General features: G+C 40.4%; 1 protein-coding gene across 1 annotated transcript in view; it reads right to left on the minus strand.

The window, feature by feature from the left end:
* The window catches only part of PDE3A (phosphodiesterase 3A), a 268,640-nt gene that overhangs the window by 88,624 nt on the left and 156,945 nt on the right, over positions 1-23,071 (minus strand). Inside the window, exon 2 of the mRNA XM_068400878.1 lies at positions 17,220-17,270. Coding sequence (XP_068256979.1) covers positions 17,220-17,270 — 51 coding nt within the window. The remainder of the gene's footprint in view (positions 1-17,219; positions 17,271-23,071) is intronic.

Raw genomic sequence — 23,071 nt, forward strand, 5'->3', positions numbered from 1 at the left:
AACGTTGTCTTGCTATTTAAGTAGAGCACTTCCCTTTGGCAACAACAGAACTATGTGTGCCATATTAAAATATCTTGGATTTGTTTCTCTCTGCTCCCATGGTGAGGACTTGCTAAAAATTCCTGGACTTCAGAACTCCAGCAATAATTCCAAAACAAAATGTTGGAAGTACATTTTTTAAAATGCCTGCAGCAACAAAAATAGCACATCCCTAGGACCTCCAGCATCTCAGGAATTCACTGCCCAGTTGCATAACTTTTCCAGTTCCTTCTTCCCAACTCTAAGACTCAGTGTTGGGGTGGGGGGGAGTGTGGAGGGTGGTGGAGAAGGAGCATCACAATCTTGAAAGAAAGGTGCTTTTTGTCTACGCAGTCCCAAAGCCAATGAGATATCCCACGTCAAGAGATTATGAGATTTACTCCAGAAAATGTGTCTAGTACAGGACAAGACAGTGTGCCTTACTGAGTTTCACACCCCTCTTAAGGCACTTGGATTTCAGTTTCTACTTTTCCTCCTCTTCCGTGCTCTACTTGCTTTTCAGTAAAAAAACGTACACTGCAGAGTATGCCCTTTTCTGCTATAGCCTAAGCACGCTGGGGGGGTTATCACAACTGAGATGCTGATGTACCACTGTCCAACTGCACTGTGTCCTTTGATGATGGAGATACTGTGCCTTGTGTGGCTCCTCCACCAACCTCAAGCTGCACCCATCATCAATGCTAATATTAGTAATAGCTCAAAAAAGAAACCTATTCTCTGTAAGACAGGAGGTGGCACCTACACACAGAATCCACACATATAATCATACTTTATAACAACTCCTATCTGGACAGAAATGAGTCAAAATCTACAGTGTGATTTCATCCAGGGGCTGTTTCTGTGATGAGAATGCAACCACATCAAAATCCCAGCAACAATCGCATTCTGAGATAGCACTATCTCAAAGGCAATGTTGATCCTTTAAGATCCTAATCATGGACTTCAGCTATTCATCACTTCCACACCCCACAGAGTTGTAAGGAATAGAAAGTACTACTGCAGCTTCTCATCAGCTACCCCCCTTCCTTTTCTGCATCTTAATGAAGAACTTAATACGAAATAATTATTCGCAGATTGTTCACTCAACTCCAACTGTTAATTTAAAAGAAGCAAGCACATAAAACCCTCCAGGAGTCCTAAAACACAATCTCTATATGCAGAGAGTTATTATTTTTAGACACCTATAAAAATTGGTCTGTGATAATATGACACACAAAAATCTTATTGCCATTCCACATTTCTATCATATCTGTCACCTAACTTTGAAAATTCAGGTTCTCTTGTCCTGGGTATAAAAACTGAAAACGCTGTATGTGTGGGGTTTACTCTGAAGCTGAGGGCACATATATGAGAACAGCATATGAACTTTCAAAACCATACATGACAGAAAATTTCAAATTGTTTGTCTGTCAGATACAGAAGAATAATAGACAGTATTAACAAGTGACATTTTCTCATTTTTAGAGCTCATTTTTAGAGAAGTGAGCTCTTGTGCTTCAGAAGCAAAGTTACTGGAAACAGAAAGAAAGGTTATCTGGGTTTCTACCAAAATACTATCCATGTAGTCTGAAAAGGGATTACAAGTTTTAAATCACTACCTTGGTAGCTGGTTTTTAATAACGCCCCAGCTCTGTTTGGAAAGATTTTTTTCTGGCTCCCCTTCTCCATCTATGGCTTTTTTTCCCTCCTCCCAATTTTTGTGTGCGCATGGGGGGAGGTGTAGGGAAAATGAAAAGGCAAACATCTGCTACTGCCACGTGTCTTCCAGCTACTGGATGGGGCTGAGATAGAGAGAGGATGCGACTTTACTAGTCTACAAGCTCACCTTCTGCTTCCGCACCTCAACAAGCAGGACAGGATCACTAACATTGTATCCCTCACTCTCTCTGTGAGCTGGAAAGAGAAAGACTCCATTCTGCTTCTCTCTGGACTTTTTTCATCCTTTTTACCATCATCATTCAGAAACAGGAAGGACACCAGCCAATGCATTATGATCTGCAAGTGCCGCAGAATGGTACGCTGCAGTACCACACTCTCAGCAGGATCTTCTTGGCAATTCTACTTACCAGCAAATAAGCGAATATTAGTAGAGACAAGTATCCAGTAGCACTAATGCACCTCATCGCAGCTTTGAGCTGCTAAATTTAGTGAAAAAAAAAACCTTCCTGTAGTTTAGGGGAAATAACAGTGCCCCATGGAAGCTTATCATTCACAACAACACAGGACACAGAACCACAGAAGGGTTGAGGGTAGGAAGGGACCTCTGGAGATCGTCCAATCCAACTCCCCTGATCTAAGTACTGTCAGCTAAAGCAGGTTGCCCAGAACTGTATTCAGCTGGGGTTTGAGTATCTCCGAGGATGAAGGCTCCACAACCTCTCTGGGTAACCTATTCCACTGCTCGATCACCCTCACAGTAAACAAGTTCTTTCTTATTTTTAAATGGGAATTCATGTATTTCAGTCTATACCTGTTGCCTCTTGTCCAGTCTCTGGGCACCACTGAGAAGAGTCTCGGTCTATCATCTCCTTTACTCCCTCCCATCAGGTATTTGTACACATTGACAAGATCCCCTTGAGCCTTCCCTTTTCCAGGCTGAACAGTCCCAGATCTCTCAGCCTCTCCTCATACAACAGACGTTCCCATCCCTTAATCACCTTTGTGGTCCTTTGTTGGACACATTCCAGTAGTTCTGTGTCTCTCTTGTATTGGGGAGCACAGACATGTACCCAGCACTCCAGATGTGTCTCACCAGTGATGAGCTGAGGAGGAGGATCACCTCTCTCAACCTGTCAGCAATGCTTTGCTGAATGCAGCCTAGGATGCTGTTGGCCATCTTTGCTTTAAGGACACATTGCTGGCTCATGTTCACCTTGGTGTCCACCAGGACACCTAAGGTCCTTCTCTGCCAAGCTGCTGCCCAGCTAGTCAGTCCCTAGTCTCTACTGGTGCCTGCAGTTATTTCTCCCCAGGTGTGGGAGGACTTTGTATTTCCCTCTGTTGAACTTCATAAGACTTCTCTTGCCCCATTTCTCCAGAAAATGTGTCTGGAGAAATGTGTCAAGGTCCCTCTGAATGGCAGCACAACTATCCGCTGTAGCAGCCACTCCTCTCCGTTCTATATCATCTGCAAATTTGCTGAGGGTGCACTCTGTCCATCATCCAGGTCATTAATAAAGACACCTTTTTCATGCTAAATTTTGTGGTGGTTTTTTTTTTTTTTTTTTGCAGTTCGATAACTGATGCCTCTACCTCTCCTCTAGGGGCTTGTCTATTCACCATAACAAGTAGCTTTTTCAGTCCTGCATAAAGCCCAATAACTCAATAATTATGAACTCTAGATTCAGGTCTAAATCTCCAGACTTCCTTTATGGACCGCAAGAATTCATACTGCTTTTGTAACACTCAAGGTTATTCAGGAATTGAAAATTGAGCAATGCAGATCCATTACACAATGAACCTTTGATCTGTAAAATCCAACCCAACATGAAATTTTCTTTTTTATGACTTGACTTTAAGATTTACTCCAGCTTTGGCTTATTCAAAAAATCTCAGGAGGCTGCTCCAATAATTCATTTTGAAATTTTGAACACTGGTCCATCAGACACAGAACAAAATTATGGCTCACTACTAAAATCAAGCAGAAAAAGAACATCTGCTGTTGAGAACAGAGTTGATCAGCTGTGAGCTTTTCCACTGGGAAACTCATAAAAAGAGCTACCAGAGAGTTCAGCATGTGTTCTTGTAAGGAAGGAACAATAGGAAATAGTTTCACTTATTTATTCTTTAGAACTATCCCAGAGAGCAGCAATTACAGCATACATGCCTTCCCCAGTATAGATACAAAGCACAGGGGAAAAAAATATTTAAAAAGTATTAATAAAGGTGCTTTTAAACCAAAGTTTCCATTATAGAATGAAAACAGTCAGTTAATTTTGTCTTCCGACACTAACAGCGTTGTGGAAACTCCGTAAGGAAGGTTAGAGCAGCCCACATCCTCTAGCGATGCTACTATTAACATACCAGTGGAAGCATCCTGGCTGAAGACTAGGCATAATCACTGCTCAGTAAAAAATTAAGTTCATTCCATAATTGGGTTCATCTCTGAAAACAGGAAGCCAAAAATTTATAATGATTGTGTTCAACAATTTGCTTGGGAAGGCAACAAATACCTGAAACACACATATGCAGTAAGTGAAATTTAAGATGTTATTGGAAATGAAAAGAACACCTTGTGGCACAACTCTCAGCTTTTAATAGTTGCAAGGAGCCAAAATTTAGTCTTTCATCATCACAAAAGCCACAGTGCTACATAATTTTAATGTAGGGGCTTTTTTCATTACAAGGAAGCTAGCTGTATCACTCATTATTATTATGTTGGCCATCACTTCCCTTCATAAGAGCCTGTTTTCAGTTACTTATACTTTTGTGAAACTTTAAACATCTGCGCTGACGTTTCCCCTTGCAACTGTTAGCCTGTATTCGGAAAATTTTATCCAGCATAGCCATTTCCAGAAGACTAAGGGACACTGTTTTACTCATCATTAACTACTAACGTCTTTGAGGTGCACCACTCTGGACTCAGAACATTCTCAGTGTAGTTTTTGTTTCAGAGATTGGCATGTGGGTGCCCAAATTTTGGCAATTTGAAGCATTTCGATCTGAAAACCTGCAGATAGCTTTAGCTTGTGCTAAAGCAGAGGACTTCAATTTCAGCAGATTAAACTCTCTGAAAGTCTACAAGTTTCTCGATGGGTACTTAAAAGGTAATCGGCAACTTTTACAGGCACCAATACATTTCAACTCCCCCTAAACCCAACAAGCAAGCATAACTGATGCCCTAAGCATTTTCTTTAACAGTTTACAACTGGAAAACCAAAAAAAGGAAAAGGGCACATGAACAAAATCTCTTAATAGATGTTTTTTAACACAAAGACCATAAGCCTCTGAACTACTTCAAAGGAATTTATAAAGAAGCAATTGAGAAATACAAGCTGCAGCCAGGAAACTTACATTGTATAAAAACCAGGGGTCTGAAAACAAACGAACAAACGAAAAAAACAATGAAAACTGCTGTATCAGAAAGATACACTGTAGTGATGAGAGAAATGCAGGGAGATAAAGAGGTATTTCAGGAGTCTCATCACCCCAGACAGAAAAAGATCCGCTTCCTCGGCTCTAAATGATGACAGTTCACAATCTTGTCCTCTCAATTCAATTGCCATAATCAGTCTACATCTGCACTACAGAAGTGGATATGCACTCTCCAGTCCAAAGCAATGTTTGTACAAAAAGAGACAGCGTATCAGCTGCTTCCACTATCTGTTTTTCAAAATACTAAGTCAAATCTCACTGTGCCTAACTGCTTATTTTCTCAAGATGCTGCTTCAAGGAATCATTTCACCAGGAAACGAGTTCAGACTGCTGTTTGCATTTCAATGCTGATTCCTTTTCCAAACTGCACTGAACTGCAGCTAGCTATGACCCTACAAAGTGCAACCTTTCTGAACTGGAACTTGCTCACTGAATAAAGTACTGCCTGACTAGCAGCAAGACTTGCATTACATGCCTGGGAGGCTTAACTGTAGAGAAAGGTTTTCAAGAAGAAAGGCAATATTTCTGGAAATCTGTGTTGAGCTCCTGCTTAGCTACGAAGAGTATTGACATGACAGAGTGACTGAGTCTCAAAAAGAGGGCTGTCATTATCAAGCTTCCAATCCGCTCCTTTCCCACTGCCAATCATTTGGGGATAGAAAAGTTGACAAGAGAAGGTGATTCGCAAAGTGGCTGACACAATTTCAAAGGTTTTTCTCCATCCTACAAGTGATGCATATAGGAGGTTGCAGGAGGTTTGCCTGCATCATCTGTGTCAACTGCCAGTATGACATATCCCGTCTTTTGTCCTGCCAGCCTCTAGCCTCTTACAGCTCTACATTAACACTGATTGTAATTTCTCCATCACACTTCAGGCTCTTGGGAATCACTGTGGACATTTTATTGCCATTTGCCAGCATGGAAGGATGCACAGAGCTGAGATTCCCTGCCCCATCTCTTGCCTGATCAAAGCCATGCAAGGCGACAATTATATTTCTGGTGCTGATCCTTCTGAAATGAACTGGTCTCTGATGTAATTTGGAAACATTTGCTCCCTGGCCTAAATGCACATCCTGACAATCCTGACTACCCGCAGAACCTCTCTGGTCATCTCCTGAGCAGCAGTTGTGGTACATCAGCAAGTAAGAGCGGTCTCTCTCAGGTGCCAAGCTCATTACCACCCTGTTCCCCTCCCACACATTCATTAGAGCAGCACAGTAGAAAGCCTGGGAGACAAATAGAAATGGTCCCACAGTAACAGCTAGTGCCTGTGGCTCCACTCCTCACTTCTAAGAGAAGCAAGGTCAAATCTGAGGCAGATTATTTCTTTGAGATAGCTTTCTGCATTACATCATTCATTTGCTGCATTAGAAAGCAAAGAAGTATTTTACAGATCATTTCTGAACCCCAGTCTCAGCTTTCTGCACCTTTCCTGCTGTGCAAAAGCAACTCTCCCCCCTCAGCTCCATGTTCCAACCAACCCACAAGCCTCCTGTGAGGCCTCTTTCTCATAACATCCCAAACTCCACAAATCTCTGCTCTGCCACTAAAGCTTTGAAAACTTGTCTGCTGAATGAAAGGATAATGTAAGGTTTTATTAACAATGAATAACTGTGGAAAACCACAAAAACATACTTAACAGGAAACACTGTTTTTTTAAACTATTTTCAGGTACAGTAAGAGGGATTGGGGTTAGATACAAGTATCACTGTTGTAATGCATTCCAGCAGGAACTCTGTTTCAGGTGTGTATTCCCCATGGGCCTTTCTAATGCGAAGATGGGGGGACAGATAAGCTATGAATGAAAAGGCTGTAACACCTGGGTGCATGGATTTGAATAAGCTGGAAGATACAAGGGGAAATGGGGGCTTCTGCTGAGCTCCTGTGGTGACTTGCACTGCTGCTCCTGCAGCCCTTCTGACTGCTGGCACATACTTTTAAGTAAATGCAATGATACAAGGTAGTGCTTTGCCTCTACCTTGGCTTGCATTGCCTCTCCACGGTTGTGTGTGTCTATTATTCTGCTGCCACTAAAATCTCCTAAAAAGACCATGTGCTGTGGTGGTGCCATGGCGAGCATGGCTCCCACCACACACCGTAGGCTGCCAGGAAACAGGTTGTGCAAAAGGAATAACCAGGCACAACCTATCGGGCACGAGCACTTGAAACGAAAAGGAGCTTCTTGGTTCCAGCTGTCCCTGGCTCTATTGCACATTTGCCTAATCCTTAGGCAATCTGTGAGCCAGGGAGACCTACACAGTCCCACATGGACTGCTCTGAGGCCTCACCCACAACCATTACTTCATCCTCTTCTCTATGAAGGGCTTCGTGACCTTTGCACAGAAAGGAGGCACATACCAAGAATCCTTGCTGCACTGAAGGTTTTTATCCAGGTCCCTGACACCGTCCTGCTTGTAAGTCAGCCTCTACCGTGGCTCTCCCCTATACAAACATCCATACTGAGGCATTCATGCCTGCTGTCAAGACACAAGAACTGCTGCCTTGCAGAGGCTCGTGCTTCCTCAGCATGAAGTTCCCAGCGAAGCTGGCTCTGGCCAAAGACAATCAGCAGTGCCATACTGCTGTCAGGCTGCTGGATGCAGGGGCAGCTGGACAGTAGCAAAGTCAAGTCTGAATTTAATGGACATCTGAGAGAAAAATAAAGCACAGGAGCTCCAGTCTTCTCATTAAGATATCAGATATGATGTATCCATTTTCATGGATGTGTAGGGGTTATGACTAAGGACCATTCAGAGCAGAAAGGCAAGACGCAACTAGCAAAAAGGTCTGTGGCTGAGTGAGACATTAATTAAAAAAAAAGGGGAAAAAAAAGTGAAAACACAGTTCCCAAGCCTGACAAAGTGAACCTCTTCAATTTCTTTACAGCAGCTTTAATCCATCAGACTTACTTCATACACGAACACACTGAAAATACGGTGGCTGCACGATGTCATGTTATATGAAGTTCGCTCTCAGAAAATCCCTGAATTTATTATTTCACAGAGTTATGACTCAAGCCATATTGGGAGCAGTTTATTTGCTGTTTAGTACCCTGCATAGGTTGTAGGCTATGAGAGTATCTCCTATCTACCAGATCAGTGGTAAGGAACAGGATATTTCACCATACAGGCAAACTGCCTTAGGCATAGCTGTGCTGTAAATCACTGGCAGGTACGAGAGGCATCACTGCATGGGATTTACACAAATCCATCAAAATCTAAACTGGTGACTTAATGGTGCAGAAAACATTACCATAGTTTATACTGCTAGAAGTATACACTTCTAGCTAAAGAAATATTACTGATACGTTTGCCTGCACAGTACATTCCTTTGAACAACCTACAGCTATATAAATCTGTATATCACTTATTGTGTTATTTGGCTTTTATATTGTTGTATAAATCTAGTTCCTGTTTTTAAAATCACACTCATCAATGAAACAATTAAAAGTTTACATCACAGACTAATGTGTGAACATTTTTCCTGTCTTAGGACTGGTATCAAATACAACTTATGAAATTTACAGGGAATTTCAGGCAAAGGGAAATACTCAACATCCTAACAGCAAATATTTAACACCTTATCACCTTTGGCTCGTTTGATTACCAAAGCATTTTAAATGCATATCCATTCAGTGAAATAATTCTCAGTTGTAGCTATCAGGGAAAAAAAAATTAGGATCAGTCCAAGAAACAAGATCCTCAGGCATATACACCAAACAAAACCAACAGAGAATTTCCCCCCAAAACTGTATTGAAACTTCAGGAAAGACTTTTAGGCAATCCAGACTGCTGGATGGACAAGAAATAAAAGCATTCATAAATTCTTTCTATTAGATCTATAAAGGTATTTCCTTCTGAAATTATTGAGAGATATAAAGGCATTCAAGATTCAAGCACTAAGACATACTACAGTTCGTTGAATAGAAGCTAACATATAATATATAATTCATCACCATTTTGCTTAAATTTACCCATGCAAAACACCCACAAGATCAGGCTCTCCCACATATAAAAACGTACAGCTAGGTAAGATGTTTCTCATCACCTGAAACCAAGAAGATCTAATTCAGAATACACACTCAAACCGACTTTCCTCACTCTTTCACACACACAAAAAGCCAATAACCAACCAAAAAAATTCCCTTGTCGTACCAGACCCCAGAAACCATGGAGACTTCTGTGCTGTAGTGTCTGTGAGTGTAAATGATGCTCAAAAGATCAAAAAAAAAGTTATACACCCCTCCCCCCGCCAAAAAATCCCCACTCCAACAATATTGTCCATAGCCACCGTAACTATTTTTTTTTCTCTACTCCTACTTCTCAGCCTGCTCATGGTTCTGGGTTTCATTCGATTTGATGTGAAGTATGTAAGATGAGGAACAAAAATCCCTTAATGTCTTTTTAAAAGATACAAAGTGTGTTCAAATAGAGTATCAGACTTCACTGCGGACTTAAGAGCTCCCATGTCCTTAAAAGTCAGGTCTGCCATATTAAACTAGAAACAAGATCAAGCCAAAAATCCCACTTTCAGAATCCTATTTTATTTCCTTCCTTTAGTCTTAAAAAAAAAGTGGTAATACAGTAAATCAGTTTGGAGAGGTTTTGTCACTTGTTAAGATAAATATCTCTCATCTCCTCCAAACAGAGAAATAATCTACAATGTTACTACTTACCTATCAAAATATAATATAATTTCCTGCAGGTTAGCCTGGAAAGGGATGCACTAGCTTACCATGTAAGGACTAAATAATAAATTTGCACCAAAAGGCAGAGCTATTATTTTTATACAATAGCTATGTGACAAGGATCAACCTAAAATGCTCAAGAAGTTGCCTCTTTGTGGTTGTCATCTTGCACAGTAACTGTATTTTCCTATGAGGCACTATTGAGCAAGGGGGAGAACAAGCAGAGCAGTCCCAATCCCCCTGTGCCACCCAGTGTAAGAAGCAGTACAAACAGCCAGAAAATATCTAGGGGTTTGAAGCTGAACATCATCTTCCCTCCCTCAGTTTACCTTCAAACAATCCTTACAGATTCACACTACACTCAGGTCAACTCCATCTACGTGCATAACTTACTGAGTCTTGCTTCTCCTAAAGTAGTAGATGGGTCAGGGAAATTCTCTTTTGTCTTTTAAAACCCCCCAGAGGCATGAGGGGCTGATGATGGAAAGGATACACAACTTAGTGCAGTCAAGCACACCTCACACCTAGGTAAGGAATACTTATTTTTCCCAGATACATCATACCATAGCACAGTATGATGCAATGCAACATCAGGGTTAGAGTGATTAAAAGGAAAAGGAAACACTGGAAAAGTGAGGCTGAAAGACAGCTTTCCTTTGAAATGACATTAGTGTCTCTACATCTTAACAGAAACAAGATGACAAACGACTCACTTCATAATAGAGCATTTATTTACCCCTCTTTTACCAGGAGATTTAAGAATGTCTGATTGAACTGGATCAATTTAATTCAATTTCAATACAATGAAATTGTATTCGTCAACAATGCCTTATTGTTTTTATTGTGAATTTTTTATTGAGAATACCAGAGAATTTGATTCTTTTGAAATTTAGTATTTCAGCTAGTTTAAATGATAGCAAACTGAAGTAGGTATCTGTTCAGGAAAAAAAAATATTTCTGAAAGAGGGCTTTTTAAATTTGGCATTCAAAGGTGTAGCAAATTGATATGGTGGGAGTTTTACATTAGAAAAAATCAAATGAGAAGGCATTATGTTAAAAAAAGACAACATTTAAAAAACAGAAAAACTTTATGAGAGAATATGGTGGATTATTATTCACTTGAAGCCTTTAAATTAAGACTGGATACATTTAAGAGACATATTCTTATTTAACCAGGAAACATAGGCCTGATGTGACAGCATATTTTTTGACTGGTAATATGTCTGAGATCTCTAGACGTTCACAGTGGCCTAATTCAGGTTTAAAATCTACAACTCTATAAAATATAGCATGCAATCTGCCCTTCCCTTCCCCTCTCAATGAAAAGTGTACAAGAGGATCCTTCTTAAAAACTGGGAAGTATTTCTGCAGTCCATCCTTCTTTCTGTTGAAGATTTTTCTCCCAAATTGCTTCTTTCCCATTGATAATGGCATCCCTTCATAGTCAACCACTTTATAAACAGAAAATGGTGTGGGAACATGTAATAAGCTACTACCTCCACTATCCTTTCAATATTACTTCTAGCATTATTTCTTATAGTGTCTTTACATCCCAAGTAAGATATTGAAAAAAATTTCACAGAGTTCTGGAGTATCTGGAGCAAGAAGTAGGAAATGTACTAATCATACGCCCATTCATCCCATCTTAGTCGTACTTATGGTGACGATGCTTGCTCCAAACAGCATCCCACAATTTTTACATTACATCTGGCCTACACTGTTTACATCTGCTTTACTCTTGTCCTTGTTAACATACTTGAAATGATGCATCAACCAAGATGATGCTGAAAAAGCTGAGGTTCTGCCAATACATTACATCTACTTGTAATCTGTGATTTCATACATATACACATACATGTAAGATATCACATGCAACAAAGACATGCACTGAGGAACCCATCAGCAGCAGACAACAATTTTCCTTAGCCACTCAGTTTAAAGTATTCCTAAAACCTTTAGAAAAGTCCCATTTTTGAGACAGGAAGATTCTGTCAGCTAAATAAGTCTGCATTAGTGGGCTGTCATGGCACCTCCACATTCACAAGCACATGCTCTTGCAAAATCGGCTTTACCAACGTTTTGCAGTATTCATCATGGAAATGACAAGTAAGGATCAGCTGGTTCTCACTGTATGCAGAGGACCCCAACCAACACTATTAAATCACCATAAATCTCTTTACAGAGGCATCATGAGGGAAGACAGACACACAACAGATTCACCAGAGCACAGTACCTGGCCAGTAGCGGGAATCGACTCCCATCTACGCTTCAGCAAGTACAGAGATTTCCGGCTCATGATTTTGAATCTGCTCTAGAGGTTTTTCCACGCTTGAGAAAAAGGCTTCTCCCAAACCAGTGTCAAGAACCTTATTTCTGACTCCTGTGCTTCATTGCTGTAGAAGGCAGAGCTCCCCGATGTACACAAGTTTTTGCGAGCTGCAAGGTTCAGACCGGTTACACCCAAGCTTCTCCCGTTTCTCTAAAGCATCTGTCTCCTTAGAGTGCCACGACAAAGGAAATCGTGCGAGACAGTGAAAAGCCTAGCTTTCACTGACAAATTACCTCTCAAAAGCATGAAGTAGGTAGACAACACCAGACGCACTCAATCTGAAAATAGCTGTTGCTTAGGAACTGGAGGGGTAAAATGCAGCACCTCCGATATATAATTGAGAGCTTTTATATTTAAAGAGAACTAAAACCACTGGATCTCTGTGTTTCTCTCCCGATTATCATCCTTTCATAATGTTGGAGGAACGATTGCTGGATTGCACTGATTCCTGGGGCTACACCTACATCTTCAGCAAGCCAAACAAGGCTTGATGACAGAGCAACAAATAACGCCCACACATTCAAGGTCCCTCATAAAAACGTGTGCACAAAGCGTGCCATGGGTCCCACATGAAATATCTTAGAATTATCAAGTGTTATGTTTTAGTAGAATAATTAAAATACAGTTTGTGTATTTTTTCTGCAGAGGGATAACATGCCAAGGATGAATTCTGCTAGTCACATTTTCTGGTAGCATGTACTGATACTAGAAATGGGTATGAATATTTTCTCCTCACAAGTGAGATGATGTGGTTTAACAGACTGCATGTATATATTTGAGAGAGATTTATTTCTTTAGGTGAGTTAAGCATTCCTAAACATTTAGGAATTTCTCTAACTTGGAACTCAATTTTGAAGTTTCATACCTAAATCCTACCCTGTAATAATTTTAAAAATGAAGCATGGAACATAATGAAATTAACTTTGCATGTTCTGCATGATTTCAAATCCAGAGAGTAAGTTCCTTGCATGAAGCATTTACAGCAGGAAGTATTATCTTCAGAGATTAAAAAAAGAAGGAAAAAAAAAAAAAAAAGAAGTAGGTAGCCAGGAACTCATTGCTCTTTGTAAGGCAACCTATAATTCACTCTAATTACAGCAACCTTAATAGTATAATTATTCTAAAAGAAAAGGAATCCTACAACATACACACATAAATATACATATACGTGTTATCTACAACAAAGTGAGTGCGGTGTTGGTGTGGAACTCAGGAGCAAATTAAACATTGTAAAGACAGCTTTTTACTTGTCCCATTTACATTCTATTGAATTGCAGATGCTCATCAGTAGACAAACTCCTGCAAACAGAAATTCCCATAAGCCTCAGTGTATCGCATTTGACATCCATCACTACCTGTAACTACATCACTTTGCATTTAACTCCCACATGCAGAAAAGGAACATATTTTCCAAGTGGGTCATTAAGAAATATGACATGCACTGTAGTAGTTTCCTCTCATGTTTCAACACATACCATAGAAAACCTACTAGTTATTAAAAAAATCTTAACAGAATTAGAGTTTTGTTTAATGAGTCTTGGCAGAATAATTTTATGAGTTTATATGTGGATTTTAGTCTTATATTATGATAAACCAGTGGTTCCACTTCCTTTTCTCACAAGTGACATTGTTAACATTCACACACGCAGGTGGGTTCCTCAGATCCAGCTTCCCACTTTCTTCACTTTACTCTGTAAGAATTAAAAGATCATGGAAGACTGACAAATTGGCTCCCAATAACATAAGCCTAAACCCATTCCTTCTCTCTCGCTGCTTGCCCAAGCAGCACAGGCTACCACTGGCCAGGAGAGACCTCTCCTTTCAAGTCCCATTTCTCTGCTGAAGGAAAGCCCCACAGACCTAGGGAAACACCATAAGCAACCCTGTGGCAGATCCTGCAGGCAATTGCCAGTCCATCTTTAAACACCTGATGCATTAGATTTGAAGAAGTATACCTAACAGATTACTCATCTTAATTTTTAAGCAAGATCTCATTTAACAAAGGGTATATTTATTAAGGACACAAATTGGTAACAATGCAACTGTATCACAAAAGGATAAAATAGGTCTTTTATATTACATGCAAAAATTGGAACCTCCTAAATTTCTCCTAACCTTTCAAGGAACTAGTTAAATTAGGTTTAACACTATTCCTAACAAAGACAGTTTTCAGAGCCATGTAAAAGACAGAGTCTGACGCTACAGTGGAATAACTGAAGCTTATTTTCTTCCCCCCCACGAAACTTTTCTTCCTTGCTTCTTGCGACTGGGTACTAGAATACCACACAGTAATCAGAAAGCTTGGGTCATTTTCTTTTCCCACCCTATTCAAGATCCTTTAACATTTCTGTGGTATATATTGCTTGTTAGTTCTACAAGGTTCTTCCAAGATTTATAACAATTAACTTTCTAGAAGCTTTGCAGAACACCTATACACAGCACAAATGAAATAAAAGAATGCTTGCAGGATTAAATTGATCAAAACTATGCACTTTTTAGATGGACTTAGAAGGAAACACTTCACTACTCTGTCAAGGAAACCCTACATATGCAGATTGTATCCTGTTTTGAAGGAACACACTCTTGGGGGTGAAGTATTTTTGCTTATTTTGTTAAAAAAAAATAAAATTAAAAGACATTCTGCCTATGAAAAAAAATAATCAGCAGGAGTCTTCTACATGAAAATCTGATACAGAGTCACCTAGAATAATGTTTTTAATAATTCAACAGTATCCTTCAGGAAATGTTCAAACAACTGCAGGCTGACCTGCAGAGAATTCCACTCACCCCCTTTTTTAAAAAAAATACAAAATGGTGGCAGAGTATCTAAAACATCACACAAGGAAGGAACAAAACCATTCTCACAAAGATAGAGAAGATTTTTAGATTTATGTAGAGTTATCTTCTCACAGTTATTTCCTCCTCAGCCTCTACTGAAACCCAGAGAACTTAATCTGTATGTTTAGTAACCAGTTATCTCATTTTGCCAAGTACAACCTTCCCCAGCAGTACCCAACAAATGATTTTACTTGCACTCCATATAGATGGGCATTTGCAGCAACTGAGTTAATGCCCACGAGATCTCTTCCTTTGAAATTAGGCCTTATTCTCAGGAAGGGGTGAAAGAGCAAAACCAGGCAATATATTCATTTCTCTGAACCCTCCTTGGAAGAAACCATAGCCTCACGAGAACAAATAATTAAAAAATTATTTGGCAACTATTTAATCTTGTGAGTTCACTTTTTCAGAAAACACAAGAGGGATCTATTAAACAGCCCAAGTCCAATTTCCTGCAGCAAGATACATTTTGATAGTTAACTTGATCCATTACCTTTTAATTTAAAATCTGTTTGAACCAGATTGATATCACTTACCTTCCACGTAAATCCCTTTCTCTAACCTTTCTTATTGGCTAGCTGTAAACCTTAAAAAACGTCTAGCCAACAACAAAAAGTCCTTCAAGCATGGAGGCACATAGCCAACAGGATCAGGCATAAGGACTTAGACAGGACTTAGGCCTTCGTCTCTGATGCAACACCAGCGCAGACTTTGTACGCATTCCTGCCAGCAGTCTCTAAATATTATGCTGCCATAGGCAAAGCATAAGGACTGTAGGGCATGGTTCAGAGCATACAAAAGACTACCCGTATTTTCATATGCATATAAAAATTAGATGAAGATCTGCAATAATGCTAGAAAAATTTAAGAAGACTAAGTCACCTAAAGAGTCCTTCAAGTGACTGCCTCCCTCTCAACAGTAGTTTAGAGGAGTCCAATTTACCTTCCACTCTTTGGACGAGAACACAACACGATCAACGAGCACATCAGATGAGGCAGGAGAGATTATGTACTGAACAGGTCTTGCCTTACTGGATAGGATTTCCCTATTTTATGAAATTCCTCAGTTTCCACTGAAAACTATCTTGCTTTCTGTTTTTTTTTTCTTTGTGAAATGACAGACTGTCACCTGAAAAAATCAGCTCTGCAACTCATCTTAAACTGTTTAATGAAATACTGAATTTCCTGCAAATTTCAAGATGGTTTTGAAATGAGATGCAAGACAGAAGCTTAGAAAACTTCAGAAAAAATTGTAGAATTCTGCAACAATAAGGGAAAAAAAGCAAAACTTACTAAAATGACTCTGCAGTAAAAAGAGCAAGTCTCATTTATTAAAATAAGTAGCAGCTTCCTGATTAACATATGATACTTTCTCATTAAAAAGGCAGGTACTCCAATGATTTTTTCAAGGGGCATTATGAAGGTTAGGCTAGGAACTACCCTACTGAGATTAAGATTGCAAACATGTAGCTCCACAGCAGCAGAGCCTGTTTATTATAGATTTAGACATAGATGTTCATATTCATACAAAAATACTTCACCTGAAGGAAAAGTAATTCCAAAATACCAGAATCCTAATAATGTATTTATATAATTTCAACACCAGGTGGTAAAGACTGCTTTACCCAAGCAGGAAAATTCCTGAACATCAATATTGGTAGCAATGTCTGCTTTGCAGCAATTGTAATTCTACAGATAATTTAAAAATATATCAGCATGATGCCATTAACACTACTAGCATAACTGCCTTTCAACGATGCATCAAGAGCAAACCAGTAGCTACACATGGCTTTCCTGCACCTCCCACACAGTTCTAACACCACTAATCCCTTTATTATTGAAGAAGGTGAGAGGGTCATCCAAGTTTTACCAGTTTGTCAGGTTTTAAAGAAAAACACCACGAAACATACATACATTATTTGAAATTGCATTCTTTTGATATCCTGATGGAGACAGCTGAGCAAGAAATGCTTTCTCAATACATCTAATCCATCTTTCTGCTACCGAAAAACTTTTTGTTGCATGACTCAGCTCTGTTTGGATCAACTGTTTGGATTACAGCTCAAAAAATACATTAATGAAAGCTGTCAATATTTTATGCTTTTGTCCATCAATTCAACCCTGCAAATATTAACAAAATGAACAACACTGCCAATCTCAGATGGAAAACTTGCTTGAATACCTCAAACTCACAAAAAGCCAAAACCAAAGACAAAATATGGAGCAACTGACCTGTGAGCCTCTGGGTCCTCGTTTGTGATCCCATTCAGAATGCCCCATGAGCTGAAAAACAAAGAAAAGTAGAGGTTAAGTGAGAAATTGCACTCATTAGCTTTAACTGAAACATTCACACTTTTATATCCATCATACATTTTCTTTGAAAAAACAGGTTTGCTTTTACAATTTATTTCACACAGCTTTTAGCTTCATAATGAGTGAGAAGAATTGGGAGTTGTTACTGTAACTTTGTACCTTTACATTCAGAGCCAAAACACATCTAGCATCACAACACTGCTCATGCCAATAAAATTCCCACTGTAATAGATGCAGCTCTAGCCAAATGTTTAAAATGGATCTGGCAAAAGGATAGCTGATATATCAACAAGGAGATTACCAAAACCAGGGGACATTTGATTACATAGCAATGAACATTTTATACCAGGCACGAAAGCTAGTGACAGCTTTAATTCTGTCTCACCACTAAATTATTCTCCGTGTAATAAAAAAGGATAGGTACATCCTCTAAAGCAAAACAGGTTGGGGTCATTACATTGCAGGGGAAAGCAAAGAGATGGTTTAGAGATGATGGGGTCTTGTTGAAATTAAGATTCGTGATGGTATACAGCTCCTCCAGTTAAAGAGAAGACAAGCATTAATTATAGCCCAAATTCAGCTCTCCGGTCCTCTGCACAACTCTTCAGGAGATTGCGTTGTGAGAAGAGAGGTCAGACACTGGACTGTGCAGATGGACTCCAGAAAAAATAATTTGTCTTTCTCCAGCTTTTTCCACCATACTTCATAAGTATATGCTAACACAGGCACTGTCTTTCTGCAATTAACATACAATGTGCGCTTGCAGCTCAGAAGGCCAATTGTATTCTGGGCTGCACCAAAAGAAGTGTGGCCAGCAGGTCGAGGGAGGTGATTCTGCCCCTCTACTCGGCTCTCATGAGACCCCACCTGGAGTACTGCATCCAGCTCTGGGGCCCCCAACATAAGAACGACGTGGACCTGTTAGAGTGAGTCCAGAGGAGGGCCACAAAGATGATCAGAGGGCTGGAGCACCTCTCCTATGAAGACAGGCTGAGAGAGTTGGGGCTCTTCAGCCTGGAGAAGAGAAGGCTCTGGGGAGACCTTCTAGCAGCCTTCCAGTACCTGAAGGGGGCCTACAGGAAAGCAGGAGAGGGACTTTTTACAAGGGCAAGCAGTGACAGGACGAGAGGGAACGGTTTTAAACTGAAAGGGGGTAGATTTAGATTAGATATTAGGAAGAAATTATTTCGTGTGAGGGTGTTGAGACATGGGAACAGGTTGCCCAGAGAAGCTGTGGATGTCCCCTCCCTGGCAGTGTTTAAGGCCAGATTGGATGAGGCTTTGAGCAACCTGGTCTAGTGGAAGTTGTACCTGCCCGTGGCAGGGGGGGGGTTAGAACTAGATGATCTTTAAGATCCCTTCCAACCGAAACCATTCTATGATTCTAATTTGCGTACAGCAACTCTTTACATATATGTCATGGTGGGGGGCAAAAAAAGAAGGAGAGAACACCCAGTAGGCTTTACTACTGCTTTACGAATCTGAAGATTATGGGCAAATCTGAACTGCTGACAATAAAGCTATCCTCACACCTGCCTAAAAATCCTGGAAAGCACCAGGGAGTGCCCAGGCACAGCTCCGGTGGAGCCCAAGCTGTGCAGCACATGAGGCGGTTGCCGCTGCTAATCCTGCCTCTGAGTGCTCAGCAGGCGTGTGTTCCAGCCTGGGAACAGCTACTCAGGGATCTCTTCTGGGTCGTGCTTCTTCTGACTCATACGAGCATAGCTTAATGCAAATATAAAAATACGTGAATGAAAGATACGAGGGTTAATGTGACATGTAATGACTTACAGTCACGAACATTTTCTTGCTCTTTTCTTTTTTCCCCAACATTCTTTCCCAAAGGAAATGCCTTCTCCCAGGTCAGAGGTAGGCAATGAGATTTACAACCTATGCTTATTGCAGAACATGCTTTTGAAATGCTCATCCTAGGACAAAAGATTAAAACTACTTTGAAAAATGAGGAAAGACACATACATCTCATATGAAATCTTTCTTTTCTCCATCAACTGTTCCTACTTATCCTTTCCTTCTCCAAGGGCCCCTTCATTTTTTTAAATTATTCCTTACAATTACCTACCCCCATAACTGGAGACAAACCGCACACACAGATAGGCATCAAAGATCAGAAATGTCACACCAATTTTTTATGTGATACAGCCTCACGACTGACCCCCTCGTTTTACTGTAATTATTTCTTTTTTCCATATACTGTTGGTGGAAACACTGGCTGTGCCAGGTTTCCTTGTTTGTTTCTCCATACTGTTATGTTTGCTTATTACTGTATGAAACTGAGCTTTGATGTTTATGAAAGCTGGCCTCTCAGTAAATAACTGGCATGCAAAAACTACCAAGAGATGCATCTACCAAAGGTTATGTGCTTCACAGAACCTCTGCCAAAACCCTCACCCCTGTGCTTCCTCTCACTGGCTCCTGCCACTGTGGACCAAGAAAACCTCTTCAGTTTTAACTCCTCAGCCCCTATGCTTTGTGGGGAAGTGGTGCCCACTTTCTTAATTTACTTGGCTAAAGAAAAATTAATTTAGCATGAGCCTGGCCACCTGTGATTCCCAGCATGTTAAGGGATTATCTTTACCTTCAACTTCCTACCAGTGAAATTAGCACAAAAAATATGCTTGTTATTTCACAGTTAAGAAAAAAAAGGATTAATGATACACGCCTGGCTATGGTTACTGTGGTTCTCCAGGCTCTATAGACGTTCACATACCACACCCTCAAACCAAGTGTAGCATGAGGTCCCACTGTCAGGTTTTTCATGCTCCTACCCTCACTGAATCCATAGTTTACTGAAAAGTGAAGGGTTGCTTTACTATTACCACCAAAAATAAGCAACACAGTTAAGAGTCAAGCTTGGAGTTATCATTCCCATTAGAGGAGGCACACCGAATGTAGGGCTGCTCCTAGTCCAGCCAGTCCCAGGAAACCAGACTGACATGTGCCAGAGGTGGTTACTTGTGACCACCGCCAATCCTCAAGCCAAAATCAAGTCCTCTTAAACAGTCATTCTTCTTCAGGCATGGTTTGCCCACTCTGTTCCCTGTTCCCAAGTTACCGCCTGGTGCTTCACATCTCCACACAGAGTTTTTCAGTCCCTAGAGTGCTCTCCTGTGCTTCCTCAGCTCCAGAGCCAGCCCTTGCTCTGCTCTGCTGCTCCTCCTCCTCCGTGGCTTGCAGGTGCCTTTTAGCCCAGGTCTCTCATCTCTGGCCCTGCTCCTCTACCAGATGTGCTCCTGGGGTGCTCCACAGAACGGATGTTGCAGCAGGAGCTAACGTTACAGTGAGAAATGAATCCAAAGGCTATAACAACTTGTCCTTGCCCCTTTTCTCAGCATCTAACTATCAAAATCACTTACTGAAGAGAGGCCAAAGTTACCAATGAAGCAACCAGTCATGAACGCATTGGAACCAATGGAGTGACCCCTTGCTTATTCTAGCACCGTTTTATTAGCAAACTGGTAACTCCTCATAGCAAATTACACAACCCACATTTCATTTAATTTCTCTACAAACGTGCCTTTGTGGAATCAGACGTGTTTGTATTTTTGCTGATGGATCCATTGCCCCTAGTGTAAAAGAATCTCAACACCATTGTTCTCTCCTTGTATGCCATGTACTATGCCAGGATGCTCTACTGAGTTAACCATGTGGTTATCACCTGGTAGAGTGGTGAGCATGAGTAAAAAAAGGAAAAGTTCCAGGATGCCACAAGTCCTTGCCAATACTAGGCAGTTTTTAAGCATGGTAGTAAAATGCATGACTCTATGAAGCCAACCTTCTCCTCCCATTTTTATAACCCACCGAATCTTACTTGGCTTTAGAATGTATTTCTTCCTCACAATCTACAACACAGTTTTCATCTCATGCTGGAATGTTCTTGGCATATCTGCAATGGTCCATAGTAACAAAGGAGTGAAGGAGGAAAAAATGAAATAAGAAGTATATCACACTTACACAAGGGTCTCCAGCTTTAAGACAGAAGACAGAAAACAAAACAAATAAACAGGTAGAGAAGCTGTAACAAAATCTCTTCCAGGCTTACATCCTACAGGGGGACAATTGCCTAGGTATGATCCTCTTTACCTCAGCAAGCCACGCTGTGCTAGATTATTTCTGAAGCTGGGAAAGTTTTTCTTTGAATGGACAAACAGTAAGTGCTGGAGTATGACATGCAGAAAAGGAGGAAAGCAAGTATGCCTGACCTATTGGGCTACTTGGAAATCACAATTTCCACAAGCTTTATAGAAATCAAAAGATGAAGAAAACAGTATTTAAAAAAAGAAACACAAACCAACCACAAACACTGAGAAACAGAGAGAGTGTGCATAAATCCATGAGCCTGAGTCAACCTCCTGAAATCAGGAAAAAAAAAGGAAAAAATATATATTGTTTAATTGGTGTATGCATGAAAACAGAGATACAGATGCAAAAATGTGTTTGGAAGTAGAGGGATTTATGTTTATCACTAACAGAAGGGTTTGTTCCAGACCCCACTACTTCTTCTAAAAATTACCATGAATCAATTTGGTCCAGAGTGATGGTAAACAGCCTCACACCATCCAATTACTCTTCTTTATCATTCTTACACACCAGGCTGCTGAGGCTGAGCATACCAGCAGCAGAAAACAAGGGATAAAACCAAAATCAAACTCCCACATGGCTTATATGCGTGCAGTCTCTCTCAGAAGGGAAGTATCTTCTTTACATTTAATCTAAAACTGTCCTGAAAACCCATCTCTGACAGTTTTAACACTTACAGATGAAGGCAGCTTTCAGCAACATGAACAACTCTTACATGTTCAAGAATGCACAAAAACATGGGCTTCACCAAAGCCAACTGGCTCACTCTAATTGACTAACAGGTCTCCAGGGAAAACAGCCTCCCCCAGCCCAGCTGAGTGTGAGGACTGTGAATGGAAGAGGAGGCAGGAATGGAGAAGACCCTAATACCAAAATCACAGTCGCAGGGAGAAAAGAAGTGAAAGGGGCTAGCTCGCTCTGAAAATGTATGGTGGTAGCCTGTACTCTAAAACTCAGGCTTCTATAAACACTATGTAGTCTCTAGGCCTTGTGGTTGTAAATCCAAATTTTAAATGTAAACCAGACGTTCACTGATGCAATGATATCTGCAAAGGAGTAAGGAATGGTGTAAGGGACCGTCTGCACTAGATATGGGAGATACCAATGCCAAAGCAGAACAAAGACATTTGAAAGTTAGCATCTTCAGTTCTCATCTCTCTAAATGCAGCTCTTCTCTATTTGGTGATTTAATTAAAGCCCCAGCATATGATTACATAATAAACTCAACTTTCAATTACATTCATAAACCATAACTCTAAGCCTCCTTAGCATTAGAGAATTGCAAGAAAATGTGATCCATGCATACTGTAAAAGATCTACATAAAAAAAAAAAAGACATAAAGTGAAGAATGACAATTCAAACCTTTCTAGATGTTTCTAGGTCTTGTTTTTCCTTGAAATCATCTTTTCTAGCCTAGGTTTTGATTTTGGCACCCTTGAACCAGCCTGAGGACTGGAGGAAAGCGAATGTCACTCCAGTCTTCAAAAAGGGCAGGAAGGAGGACCCGGGTAACTATAGACCAGTCAGCCTCACCTCCATCCCCGGAAAGGTGATGGAACAACTTGTTCTTGGTGCTGTCTCTAGGCACATCAAGGATAGGGGGATCATTAGGGGCACTCAGCATGGCTTCACCACGGGAAAGTCATGCTTAACCAACTTGATAGCCTTTTAT

Source organism: Nyctibius grandis, chromosome 5 (genome assembly GCF_013368605.1).
Source record: "Nyctibius grandis isolate bNycGra1 chromosome 5, bNycGra1.pri, whole genome shotgun sequence".
NCBI lineage: Eukaryota > Metazoa > Chordata > Aves > Nyctibiiformes > Nyctibiidae > Nyctibius > Nyctibius grandis.